The sequence below is a fragment of the Panicum hallii genome, chromosome 3 (genome assembly GCF_002211085.1).
Source record: "Panicum hallii strain FIL2 chromosome 3, PHallii_v3.1, whole genome shotgun sequence".
In the NCBI taxonomy this organism is placed as follows: Eukaryota; Viridiplantae; Streptophyta; class Magnoliopsida; order Poales; family Poaceae; genus Panicum; species Panicum hallii.
The window spans coordinates 19,704,315-19,716,766 of NC_038044.1; the positions used below are offsets into that span (position 1 = coordinate 19,704,315).

A 12,452-nucleotide genomic window follows, 5' to 3' on the forward strand; every position below is an offset into this window, starting at 1 on the left:
GAGGAACTTCAGATCCTGAAGATACCAGCACGCTCGCGATATTCCTCAGGAATGGCTCGCCCTCTGTGAACAGCGTGATGATCTCCCAAGATCTGCCGGCTCTTCCAGATCGTCCTCAGGAACGATAAGGTCTTTCAGTATCCAGGTGCCCCCACCAGATGCACAAATGCAAACAGCCTAAATGCAACAGCAAGCTAGTGGAAATTTGACAATCCATTAATCACAAAAGTAATTATAATAGCAATAAGAATCTCTTTCACAGCGCATAAGAATACATGGGATTTGGGATACGGGACTCGCTTTCACTCCAACAACTCTGGACCTAGCAACTCAAGTAAAAGAAAAGGACACCACAACAACACAACTACAATACAATCTGTATCCATGATGATGATGGGGTGCTTGTCAGCTTCGACGGATGGCCAGCAGCTGTTTGGCCGTCGCCACAAGGGAGGACAAGGGCATGCGGGCCTCCATCAGCCCTACATCGCCCAGGAAAAGGCTGTAGTTCTCGGCCTCCGAGGCTGTCTCTTCCACCATGGACAGTGCTTCCGCCATGCGGCGGTCGATGAAGCAGTTCGCATAGCAGGAGTCATGTTCCATCATGTTTATGGCTTGCTCGAGTATCACCCTCCTGATCCCGGGGCAGTGAGTGCTGGGTTCCATGTTTGCGTTCAGGGCGTCTACGAGCCGCTTCACGAATATATCCTTGAGATGGCCGTCTTCTAGTTCCCGGGCGAAGTCTCGTGGAATGACTTTGCATATCTGTGAACTAAGGCCAATGAAAATCTCTAGTTCTGCCTCCTCGTCTGCAACCAATATTATTTCCAATGCCTGCAAGGAAGGGAACATCAATGCAACGTATTTTGATTAACTCATGATCATTAAACATCTGCCCCTAGCTAAGAATTTCAACCGAACATATTTGAAAGGCTATAGTTATACCTGTCCACTTAACTGCTAATGTAAAATTTTCACATGCATTTGCTCAGTATTGCAACTACAAACTTTGATATGAGTCAGCATCATTATGGTACCCTTGAGAGCTAACTCTATGCTTTAAAGAAAAACAAAAGGCTAACTCTATGCTTTCCTAAACTCTTTCCTAAATACTAATAACCACCTAATGTAGAAACTTGTTTATATTTTTAGGGTAAAGTCCGGTTTGCACCCTCGAACTATCGTAAAAGTTCAATTTTCAACTTTCAACTATAAAACTGGATACCATAAGCCATCCAACTGCCGAAACGGACAAATTTGACCCTTAGAGTGGTTTCGAAGGTGATTTTGATTTTTTTAAAAAATAAATAAAAATCTAATTAGATGTAAAAAATAAAAACTAATTCATCTTAAATCAGAAAAATATGAAACTAGTACCAAATTTTTTCTAAAAATGTAACCTATCTATCATAGCTCTATTTGAATCTTACTTATTTAAAAATAATAGACATAACTATAAGCAACCAAATACTATGAATATGAAAAAATTGAATCCGAATAACTGATAAGAATAGTGCCAATAGATAGGTTATATTTTAGAAAACTTTTGATACCTATTTCATATTTTTTTATTTAAGATGAATTACTTATAAAAAATTTTTAATTTAAATTTGAATATTTTTTATTTTCATAAAATGGAAAACTATCTTTGAAACCATCCAAAGGGCCAAATTCTTCTGGTTTCGACAGTTGGATGGCCTATGTTGTCCGGTTTTGTATTTGAATGTTGAAAATTGAACTTTTATGGTAGTTTGACGGTGTAAATCAGAATTTTTCCATATTTTTATCAGCTTTTCTCAGCCAGACTGATAGACACAATTCACAAGCACCACTATAGGCCACCCAAATAAAATTAATAAGTATCAGTTGAAGAAAAATCACAGCTAACAAACGTAAAGAAAAAGAGTTAAAAGAGCACATATAGGCTAATGGTAAATTGCACCACTTAGCTTTGATTAGTAGAAGTCACCTGTCTCAAGCAGTAAGATAGTTCCATCAGGTCCGGCTCTTTAAGCTCAGGTCGAGCGTGGTGGCAAATATTCCGCAACAGACTTGCTGCCACGCATCTGTACCTGTCAATATGGATCATACTTGTGAGTACCCCAATGAACTCATGCCCTGTTTCCCCTAACATGGCCACACAGTTGTTGACACTGTCCATTGCCAACATTGCCAGTGCCTGCCCGGCCACCTCCCGTAGCAACTTATCAGCCTCCGTACTGGAGGGTCTGTCTGGTTTGAGAAATGCCTGCATCAACAAGGTAATTATCACTTGGATGCGCCCAATCGCTTTCCTTGCGTTCTCATCAATGGCAAGGTTTCTGATGATTCCTTCCACCAACGTTCTTACTTCTTGGCTGCTCGTACCGTCTCCCAGGATCTCCGCAAGGTTTCTCAGGAGAAAGGGATATTTAAATACCATATGCCGCAACGTTATGCCAATTTCCCCTTCAACACTGGTGAGCCTGTGCAACAACTTCGCTGATGACTTCACTAGGACCTTCCGTTGTGCGTCGGTATATGTGGTGCCACTTCTTCTGCAGCTTGTGAATGCTATGATCTTGGGGATGAGACCACTTGCCCTGCTGATTTCCATACAATTTCCTTGATCACAGCTAGCAAGGTCATCGAGAATTAACATGGCCAGTGCAGGTAGAAGATCTTGCTCTGTCAATGGTTCCTCCTGAGGAATTGACCAGAACTTGGAGATCCCTTGACAACATCTGAATATCCTGGACTTCTGTTCGGCAGTTCCAACTTGCTGGGTTGAGCGGTCTTGTGTTTCCATTAGGATGGCAGTGTCTGGAGCCGCATCAAGCCTTTCCTCTTGGTTATCGTCGGCATTCAGAACTGAATCAAGTATTTTCTCATGTCCAACTTTGGTGTCCAATAGTGGGTTTCCTCTTTTCTGTTGGTTGCCGCATTCCAGAAGCGCAGATACAACCTGAATAATCCCAGGTACAGTTACAGCTCGGATGCTTGTTGCGAGCTCAACGGTGACTTTTGCAGCAAACAATCTAACAGTTGTATCCTGTGGGCTTCTCCAGTCCAGCATGTTGACTAACCTGGCCATCGTTTCCATAGACCCGTTGAGTTTCAAAATGAACCATCTCCTAGCTGGCTGCTTCTGCAGAAGACAGTGCATCATCCGAATCCCATGGCGCTGCATCTTAGGCGTTTCTGAGTTTACAGAATCGACAACAAAGTTGTTGAGGTTGATCTCCTTTGGAGCAAGCACATCCCCCTGCATGTATTTCTCAAAGGCATATGCATAGTAAAGATTGACAGACTCCAGTCCCCACTGACCTCCGAAGCCACCACGACGAGCAAGGGATCTTCGAGGGATGAAAGAAAATAGCTCGAGTATGCAGGCCACACTGTATAGTGTTCCTTGACCAAGCACCATCCCGTAGAATATATTTAGGGATGGTGCAAGGTTTATCTTGGCCCCATCCCCAGGGTCACTATTGTCAATCTTCTTGACATTATCACCGTAGTAGTCTTGTGATACAAGACGTATTAGTGCGAGCACCACGCGCACAATTGCTGCTGGAATCTGTAAATTGCCCAATGACACTATCGCTGCAGCAATTAATTCAATTGTGATAATGCCCAAAGGAAAATCGTCTTGAGAAGCAAAAGGCAACAGCACTCCTGTAGTAAGCATGCACGAATTCAAAATGATTCCATGCCAAAACTCTTGTTTGCTGCCCAGAGCATGATCAACTAGTTTGATTATGCATGGAAACCGCAGCCTGCTGATCGTCAAAAGGAGCAGAACCAGAAATAGTAGTACGGACGCTACCAATTCGGCCATTCGACTGGTGTCAATTCCTTCCTTAGTTATTGCACGGAACAGAATGAGGCCGAGAAATAAAATTGGAACGAAGGGGCCCAATAACGATATGGCACGGCGTAGCAGATCGCCTCTGACTGACGACGTTGCAGGTTCTGGGAACAACCGGACTACTGCAGGTGTAACCAGCAACACCAGTGCAGGCCATGCTGGCAGATTCAAGGAGACCAATAATACGAAAACGCCGGTAAAAATTGCAACCACAGTCAGCCCATTCCATCCAAGAGGTTTTAAAGCACCTCTTGTGTGAAAGAACAATTGGTAATCCAATTTGTTATTGCGGCTAAACATCCTGCAGTACATATGGTGCCATTAAAGAAGGAAGCTACGTATATGTATACAGATAAAAATTACCCGCAGAAAAATATAGATAAAAAATTAAAGGCTCGTAAATCATATTATTATTTTCGAGAAACTTGGTGTGACGACATGCATAACTATATCGATCGATCTGCAACAGGATTACAAGCAGTATAATTTGTATATCGTCGAAATCTATCGTAGTGCATGATGATCGATTTGCTTACCTTGCTGCTTCTAGGAAAACTATGGTGGTTGCGAACCAAAAGTCGCAGTCTTGGCGGAGCACCGTGGGATAGCCCCCCAGCAGGACGACGGTAGCCCAGGTGAAGGCGAGCGTGCCGAAGGCGTTGCCCAGCCGCTCGATCAGCGCGACCGCGCGGACAAAGCCGTTCAGCTGCTTCTCCGGCGGCGTGTCTCCCGTGCCCGCCTGCCCGCCGCCGTGAGCCGACATGCCGACGTGGTGCTCCCCTACGGTGCTCTGGAGCCATGGCTAGCTTGGCGCGCGGGCCGGGAGAGGCTTAAAGTGCAGCTCGCACCCAGGAGTCGCGACGATTCGATGCGACCACTCCTGCTACGCAATAATTAAGTGGATTCAGCCAACGGCTCAAGTCGTCCGGCCGGCTTAAACTTAAGGCCACTTTAGAAAAGCCTACTCCACTCCACCAACCCTACGAAATTATATTACAAACTAGGTAAAAGCCCGTGCGGTGCGGGCACACAATTTTTGAACAAAATAAAATAATTTTAAATAAATATGGTAAGAAGATAATAGATATATTTGTCTAAGTCATAAATTTTAGTAGCAAAATACATATTAATGATGATGGAAAGAAAGTGTATCCAATATGCCAAATATCTTAAACTTCGGGTACAATTTTCTAAGAATCACCTTGTTTAGAGATGAGAAACGGTTGATATTTTACAAGCAGAAAAATATCATAATTTAACAACAACAAAAAACACATAGACGCTCTTGGTTCAGAAAGTCTATGCAGGTCCAACCAGCCAGTCCATCACCTTGTGATCCATCATGCACTAACAAGGCTCTCCGGGGTTAGAGCAGTCCACGACCTCTCCGAGCTCAAACTTGGAGTTCCAGAGAAAGACCTTAAGAGCTGTGAAGCTTTTTCAAGAATAATGCTGGAGATTGCGGATGTCTCATAACCCGACATGTCCAGGTACTCAAACTCCTCTAGGCAATCAAGAAACATTATTATCGCAGAGGTAGACATATCTGAACTTGGTATCTCGGGCTTCTTTAGCTGAGGAAGAGAGTTACAGCTTAGCAATAGATTGATGTATCAACATAGCAATATCTCATAAAGATACTTGTGTGGTACATCAATTTTATTCTAAATAGGCATAATAAAATTTAGAATATCCGGACAGAATTGATTTTGGAGTTCCTTTTGTCAATGGTCCGCATATGGTATTCGCATGTAAATCTCTTAGAACAGACGTCTTGGAGCTCATGTATGACATTCATCTTGGTATATACAACAATAAAGAAGTTGAACTTAATGAATGAGAAAACACCAAAAAATAAACCGCATTATATAGAGATAGCTTAGCTAAGGTCTTAGTATTTATCAGTTGTACAGTTTGGTCAAAAGGGACATTAATTTAGCCCATCACTGATACACTTCCTGGATCAATCACAACCCACCTTGAATTAGCGAAAATACCAGCATTCATCAAGTCCAGAAGAGAATAGACTAACCAAATCAAATCTAAAATTAGTCAATGCTGCTGCTATCAGTGTGGAAAGCTGCAGGCACAACTGATGTAGGCTGAACCAGGCTTACCACTGTATATCAATGAGCCAATAGTACTAACTCTTAAACTCTGTTTTCCCTCCTATAAATAACCCGTGCCACGATTAATTCAGATTAGCCAGAAAATTTTCACAGCCTTACACACTTACACTTACGTCAATCAAATAATGTATTAATGTTTCATGTGTGTTCTATTGGTCGAACAAAAGTAAAAGTGTCGATGAACATTTGGAATCTGAAAGAATCATGAGCCCGATTCCATTGCCCAAATCTGAGGGTAAATAGATTAAAGCAATAGAAAATGGAGAAGAAAAAGATCCATGAGCTCCCAATAATTTATGCTAACTTGATTCTACCTCAACCTTCCTCTCAAATCTTATTGGAATAGCAGAAAGAACAGACTGGTGATGAACTCAATGCTGACCACAACATGTTTGTTAACCCATTTATTAGCACAACTCATGGAACCTGAAATGGCGCCATTGGTACCCGATTTTTTTTCTTTCCTTTGTCGCGCCACCAAACTACCTTGAATTGGCACTGGTGGTACGTGCATAGGCACGCTCCGATCATAGAAAATCTGCATACTTTCAATCGTCGAATCTATGTAAAAAGTGGACAAAAGTCTATGGCACCTCCCTGAACCGAAACTGTTGCTTGCTGCTTGGACAGAAACGTGTGCCTGGACCATGTGCGGGCATGAGGAGGGCAGCCACACTCTGACTTTGGCAATTGGCAGTAGTGGGGGGACATGGACGGACACATGGTGCAGGGAGCTTGCATCTATGCCGGAGGCCTACACCATTTTAGCAACCTGGCGGATAGCCAGCGTCGTCGAAAGTAGCCATGGAAGGCTGGAACCATATGCGTGCCGGATTGCCGGCCGGGGCCGCCGTGGGCGAGCGCCACACAAGGTGCCCGCGCGCTGTCTGCAACTCTGCTCTGCCTAGCGAGGTCCCGCCGCGCCCAACAGAGCGAGCTCACTCGAGAGCTAGCAGCGTGGGGGAGTGGTCGGTGGAGCCCCCGCGCGCGTGAGCGGGCGGGGCACTCGCATCGCGCTCCCTCCCTCGCTGCCGGACGTGTGGCCAGTGGCCACGTAAAGGCACGGGCCGGCCGCGTCAGGGGATAGGAAAGGAGTGGCGCGCAGGCGCAGCGCACTGTGGCGGCCGGCGCGGGCACGGGCGCGGCGCGGCGCGAAACCGGCCGGGCCGGTGGGCGCCGCGTCGCACTGGTGCCGCCGCGTGCCCCCGGGGCCCAGCTACGAACGAAACGAGTGGCGGCGCCGGGCGCTGCTGCTGGTCGGTGGGGTGCCGCGGCCCGCCGCGCTCAGGGCGCTACTAGCTAGTGGCCTAGTGCGCTTACCAACCAGACCCGGGCCGTGCCGATCCGATCCCGACCACAACGAGCTCCGGCGGTGGCGTGCCCGTGCGGCCGTGTCGACGCGCGGCGCCCGAGCTCCCAGCCCTGGTGAGCGAGCACGCACTAGGCGTGCGTGCGTCATGCGTGCGTGTGACCGTGGCAGTGAGGGTTGTTGGTCGGTTACTGGGACAACGCTGGTCACAGCCGCGTACTAGGGACTACGACATCCACATCGGGCTCGAAGCGACTGTGACGGCCGGCGTTCTGTTCGTCCGGTTCGGGATCCAGTCTACTCCAGCCGGTTTACTAGTAAGAGTCTGCGGCGGCGGCGGCGGCGGCTCCCTGATTCCCCTCGCGGTCGCCGATCGGAGCGCCCGGCGTCGGCGTTCGTGGAATTTACCTCTCTGGCTCCGGCGGCAGCCTCTCCACGCAGCCTTCAGAGCGAATCGATCCGAGAACGCTGCTACTTACTTCCCGTTAATTCCAAGCGAGCGCGAGCGCGTGCGAGCACGTTGTTGACGCTGCTCTCAGTCTCGGTCTCACGATCTTTTGCACGGTGGTGCTGCTGCTGTATGGCTAGCTAGATGGCTAGTGCTCGTTCACGTCTCTGGGTTAAGCTTTTCGATCGTCGTCGTTTCTAGAACTCTGAAGGCAGGAAAAAATCAAGGATGCGCTTGCTTTATCCGGATCATCGACAGGAATCGCGATCCGATATTTTATAAAAACACCCCTAGTATTTTTCAAAAAAAAACCTCTTCTCCTCCGTCTGGGTTCGTTCTCCCCTCCCCAAGCAATCATGCGTGCGCCCCCTCGCATGATAGCCTACGGACCGAAGGATCATAGGAGACGCCCCTATCAGCTAGACCATCATGACGCCGGGACCGGTGTCCGCGCCGGTCGCAGCATCCAAGCTTATCACGCAAGACAGGTCGTACCGGCCGCCCTCCTCTACCAGGCGTAGGGTAACGATCAGCAGGGCGCCTCGACCTCAGAAGGGAGGTCCGGGCCCTCACCGCCGACAGGAGGGCCGCCCCCGGCGCAACAGGGGCGAGCCGCAAAGCACGACGGCGCCACTCCCTGCCACAGGGATGGCGGACAAAGACCGGAGCCTTGCCAGGCGGCGTCGCGGGATTGGTGAGCAGGACCCGGCATCGGGACACAGCGAGGCACGACCGACAGAAGGGCCCGGGACAAGATAAGTGTAGCAACGCCGATCTCTCTCCCGGGATGTCGACCTCGGGAGGCGAGCACCTCTTTCTCACGCATTATAGACTAGCCCACGGGCATAAGGCGGAGCTCACTCCCACCGCTAGGAGCTAGCACCCAGTATTCTGATACGAGGAATACCAAGAACACCACTTACACTGGACCTACTTAGCGCATTTGCCGCTAAATTTACAGCCCAACGAACAAACACCAACACAACCATTATTCTATTATAAAAAACCTAATGTTCTAAAGCTCATTTCAATTATCATTTTGCTGTTCAGTCCCTCTCTACATACCTGTGGGTCATACATAAACACCGATAAACCATGCTCACTACTCACCACATTAGTTCATTTTTATTAATCAGAGGTCACCTAGCAATTATAAATGCAAAATAGTGATTGATACAATAAGCAAAAACAACAAGCATTAGGGAAGAAACAAAGTAGGCAAAAGCTAGACCAAGGATGGTATATCTACTGAATTTTGATGAAGTTACTCTTGGGTACATTAAACATAGATCTTTGTTCTAAATCATTTAAATTAAAAAACAGTGAACCTTGAAATGATAACGATAGCAGTCCATAAAAAATGTACATGGACTAACCTTTTCTCCTTGGAAATCTAATTTCACAGTATGTATGCTTGCAGTATCACTCAGAACTTCACTTGACACACATCTTTGATGAATGATGATCCTCTTGGGCAAGGAATATGAGGTATAATTCCTTCAGGGATGGATTGACACCAAATTAGGGGGGGGGGGGATGGGGCCGAAGTATCCCCCTCGAGATGCTCCAGTTCTGGCAGGCGAACAACCTCAAGTCTTCCGTACAGGCAAAAATGGAGTTTTGAGTTCGCTGCATCTACTTTTTGTGCCCCATTCGATTCTGGATCACAGTTTGAGAGATACAGGTGGTAAAGCAGCTGGCAGCAGCCAGAACAGTCAAATAGGTGATGATTGATGTGTTGATGCCCCATTTAGCAAAGCGCAAGGTGTGTAGAGACAGTCTTACGAGGCAATGAAATAGGCTACGATAAGACTGCCTCCAACAACGGGCAGGCAAATTGGCTATGCATTTCAACATTTAGCTGCCCCCTGCAATTTGCGTGGCCAGCTAAGACCATCTGCAGCCCATCCCTGTATCTCGTTTCGGTATCCTTTGGCGGAACGATTTAGCGAAAAAAAGTACGCAGCCGGTTCCGCCACGGTCTCCACTACGCTGGAGTAGACTCCCGGTTCCGGCAAATACAGCGGAATCCTTTCGTTCCTCCATCGGTCCATCCCCTGTTGCGATGTCATCTCTCTCCCCCAGCCAAGTATCTCGCGCGCTCGGCTGGAAGGGCGAAGGCGGAGGCGGAGCGCGGGCGAGGAGGTCCAATCTTGGCGACTCTCCGGTTGGGCGCCCTGGAGAGGAAGACGGCGTGCAAGGCGACGGCAGCGGGAGGCGCTGCAAGCCTGGAGGAGCCATGTCCTCTTCGTAGATCTGAGGAGTGCGGCGGCGGAGGAGGGAGCGGGGCTTTCCCGGCCTACGAAGGGAAGGCGAGAGAGGAGAGCTCGCCTGAGAAGAAGTTGCCGGTGCCGTCCGTGCAGGCTGGGAAGCGGCAGCGGCCAGATCCAGGCGGATCCCGTACCTCGTCGGACGAGAGCTCCACCGGCCATTCAGAGCGGGGGCGACGAAGCCGCAGGTGCGTTTTTCCTTCTCTGTGTGTTCGTTGTATTTGGTTGCATGCCGATCTGGTAGGACATGGAACCAGTGGCGGAGGATGGCCAAAAAATGAGGTGTGGCGGGTGGCGGCGCGCCGGCGGCGGGGCAGGGGCGGGCTGCGGGGGCGCCGCGCGCGGGGGGTGGGGCGGCGACCTGGGGCGGCGCCGGGGCGGGGGGCGGCGACTTGGGCCGGCGGGGGGGGGGGGGGTGGGGCGGCGCGCCGGGGCGGGGGGTGGGGCGGCGCGCTGGGGCGGGCGGCGACCTGGGGTGGGGCGGCGCACCTGGGGCGGGGGCGGCGACCTAGGGCGGCGCGCCGGGGCGGGGGCGGCGACCTGGGGCGGGGGGCGGCGACCTGGGGCGGCGGCAGGGCAGGGGCGGGCTGCGGGGGCGCCGTGCGCTCGGGGTGGGCCGGGGGGGGGGGTGGGGCGACACGCCGGGGCGGGGGGCGGCGATCTGGCGGCAACCGGGAAGAAGAACACGAAGGGGGAGGAGGAACTGAGGAGGAAGGGCGGCATGGTAACTTGGACGAGTTGAAGGCGGCGTCGGGATTGCAGTTCTGCGAGTTGAAGACGAATCTGTAGAAAATGAATGGACGATTGTAGGTTTCTTTGAATAGGCTTGAAGTTGGATTTGTTCCCACATTTTCAGGATGGACCCAACCCAATTCCAGCAGCCTGATAGAAATAGGCATGGTGGCAATCCTCCGTACCAAGGCGGCTTGAACCCGTACGTGTTTATGTACCAGACCGGCCCAAGTGCTTGGAACCCCAATCAGGTCATGCATCCGGGAATGCCTCCCATGACTGCAGCAGGTATGTTTCCCATGACTGCAGCAGGTATGCCTCCACCCAATGCTGGAGGTATGCATCCACACATGTCACCACAATTGCAGCCTTCAGCAAATGTAGATGAAATGCACAATCCAACGGATGACGAGGTAGAGGAGGTAGCAATTGTTGGTGGTCCATCAAATGGAGGTAGGAAAAGAGGGGGCAGTAATACCAAATTGGCCAACTTTGCAGTAGAGGAAGATGTCAACATTGTGAGGTCATGGCTAGAGATAAGTTGTGACCCAATTGTGAACACTGGCCAGAAGAGAGACAACTTCTGGGATCGTGTTATGAAACAATACAATGGGAGGCGGGGTTCATTCCCAAAAAGGACGTTGAGGTCTGTCCAGTCTCGCTGGGATAAGATCAAACAAGAAGCAACGAAGTTCACTGGGTACGTGGCAAAGGCTATTCGGGATGACGCTAGTGGGACATCGGACGCTGATAAGGTACGCCATTGTTTGTGATTGCTGCGATCGGTGCTCGATTGTTGATGTAATTTCAGTTCTATTTATTGTTAATGTTCTGTGACTCCTATGTCCACTTGCAGACAACCTTAGCAGCATCCGACTTTGCTGCTATTGAGGGATACAATTTTCAGTTCATGCATTGCTGGGACCTGATGAAGGATGAGCCCAAATGGCAAGACGTAAAGCAGAGAAGTTCGAAAACAGTTGGTTCTAACACTATTGACTTGGATGGGGATGAGGCATCACCAGCAGGCACCGGCAAGAGGCCAATTGGTAGGGATGCAGCAAAAGCTTGCAAGAAGAAGTGTCCATCTGGATCGACATCATCTTCGGAATACGCTTCCAATCTGCAAGACCTCTCATTGCAAAAGATGACAATGTGGCAAGAAGAAAATTCAAAGAAAGTAAACCGCTTTGACCATCTTGCAAGTATTGAAGAAAAGAGGTTCGATGAGATGCGTGAACACAACAAGTCCATCCTACAGCTTGAGGAGGAGAAGATAAAGATCATGCGCGACAAACTCAATATGCAGATGCAAGAGAAGGAGAGGGAGAGACTTGAAAGAGAGAAGCAAGAAGATGAGAGGATTCTTAAGGTGGACCTTGATTCTTGCGCACCTGAGCTTCGCATGTATTACGAGGCGCTTCGTGAGGAGATACTGCACAAGGTGTCAGCAAGAAGGCAGAGGAGCCGCCAAGTGTGAACTATCATTTATTTGTTGTAAGTCTTGAACTATCATTTATTTATTTGTGTGTTGTAAGTCTTGAACTATTTATTTCTTGTAAGTCTTGAACTATCATTTATTTATTTGTGTGTTGTAAGTCTTGAACTATCATTTATTTATTTGTGTGTTGTAAGTCTTGAATTATTTATTTGTTGTAAGTTTTGAACTATTTATTTGTTGTAAGTCTTGATCAGTTTATTTTAGATTTGAACAGTG

General features: G+C 48.8%; 2 protein-coding genes across 2 annotated transcripts; one reads left to right on the forward strand and one right to left on the reverse strand.

Moving 5' to 3' along the window:
• Nucleotides 1-219: 219 nt before the first annotated feature.
• On the reverse strand, nucleotides 220-4,634 carry LOC112883958. The gene is made up of 3 exons (XM_025949234.1): nucleotides 4,384-4,634; nucleotides 1,970-4,148; nucleotides 220-834 (listed from the first exon to the last, which is right to left on the reverse strand). The coding sequence occupies exons 1-3, from the start codon at nucleotides 4,608-4,610 to the stop codon at nucleotides 406-408; spliced, it is 2,835 nt and encodes a 944-aa protein (XP_025805019.1). The 5' UTR covers nucleotides 4,611-4,634; the 3' UTR covers nucleotides 220-405.
• A 6,367-nt stretch (nucleotides 4,635-11,001) lies between these two features.
• On the forward strand, nucleotides 11,002-12,215 carry LOC112885321 (glutathione S-transferase T3-like). Its single transcript, XM_025950964.1, has 2 exons — nucleotides 11,002-11,490; nucleotides 11,592-12,215. Exons 1-2 carry the CDS (start codon nucleotides 11,002-11,004, stop codon nucleotides 12,213-12,215), a joined length of 1,113 nt encoding a protein of 370 aa, XP_025806749.1.
• Nucleotides 12,216-12,452: the final 237 nt, after the last annotated feature.

Excerpts from the sequence above, each read along its gene's own strand:
- LOC112883958 (XM_025949234.1), bottom strand. The coding sequence starts at position 4,610 with ATGTCGGCTCACGGCGGCGGGCAGGCGGGCACGGGAGACACGCCGCCG. Across the intron at positions 4,149-4,383 it reads GTTTTCCTAGAAGCAGCAAG|GATGTTTAGCCGCAATAACA; the intron begins GTAAGCAAATCG and ends TATGTACTGCAG. Across the intron at positions 835-1,969 it reads TATCTTACTGCTTGAGACAG|GCATTGGAAATAATATTGGT; the intron begins GTGACTTCTACT and ends CCTTCCTTGCAG.
- LOC112885321 (XM_025950964.1), top strand. The coding sequence starts at position 11,002 with ATGCCTCCCATGACTGCAGCAGGTATGTTTCCCATGACTGCAGCAGGT. Across the intron at positions 11,491-11,591 it reads GGACATCGGACGCTGATAAG|ACAACCTTAGCAGCATCCGA; the intron begins GTACGCCATTGT and ends GTCCACTTGCAG.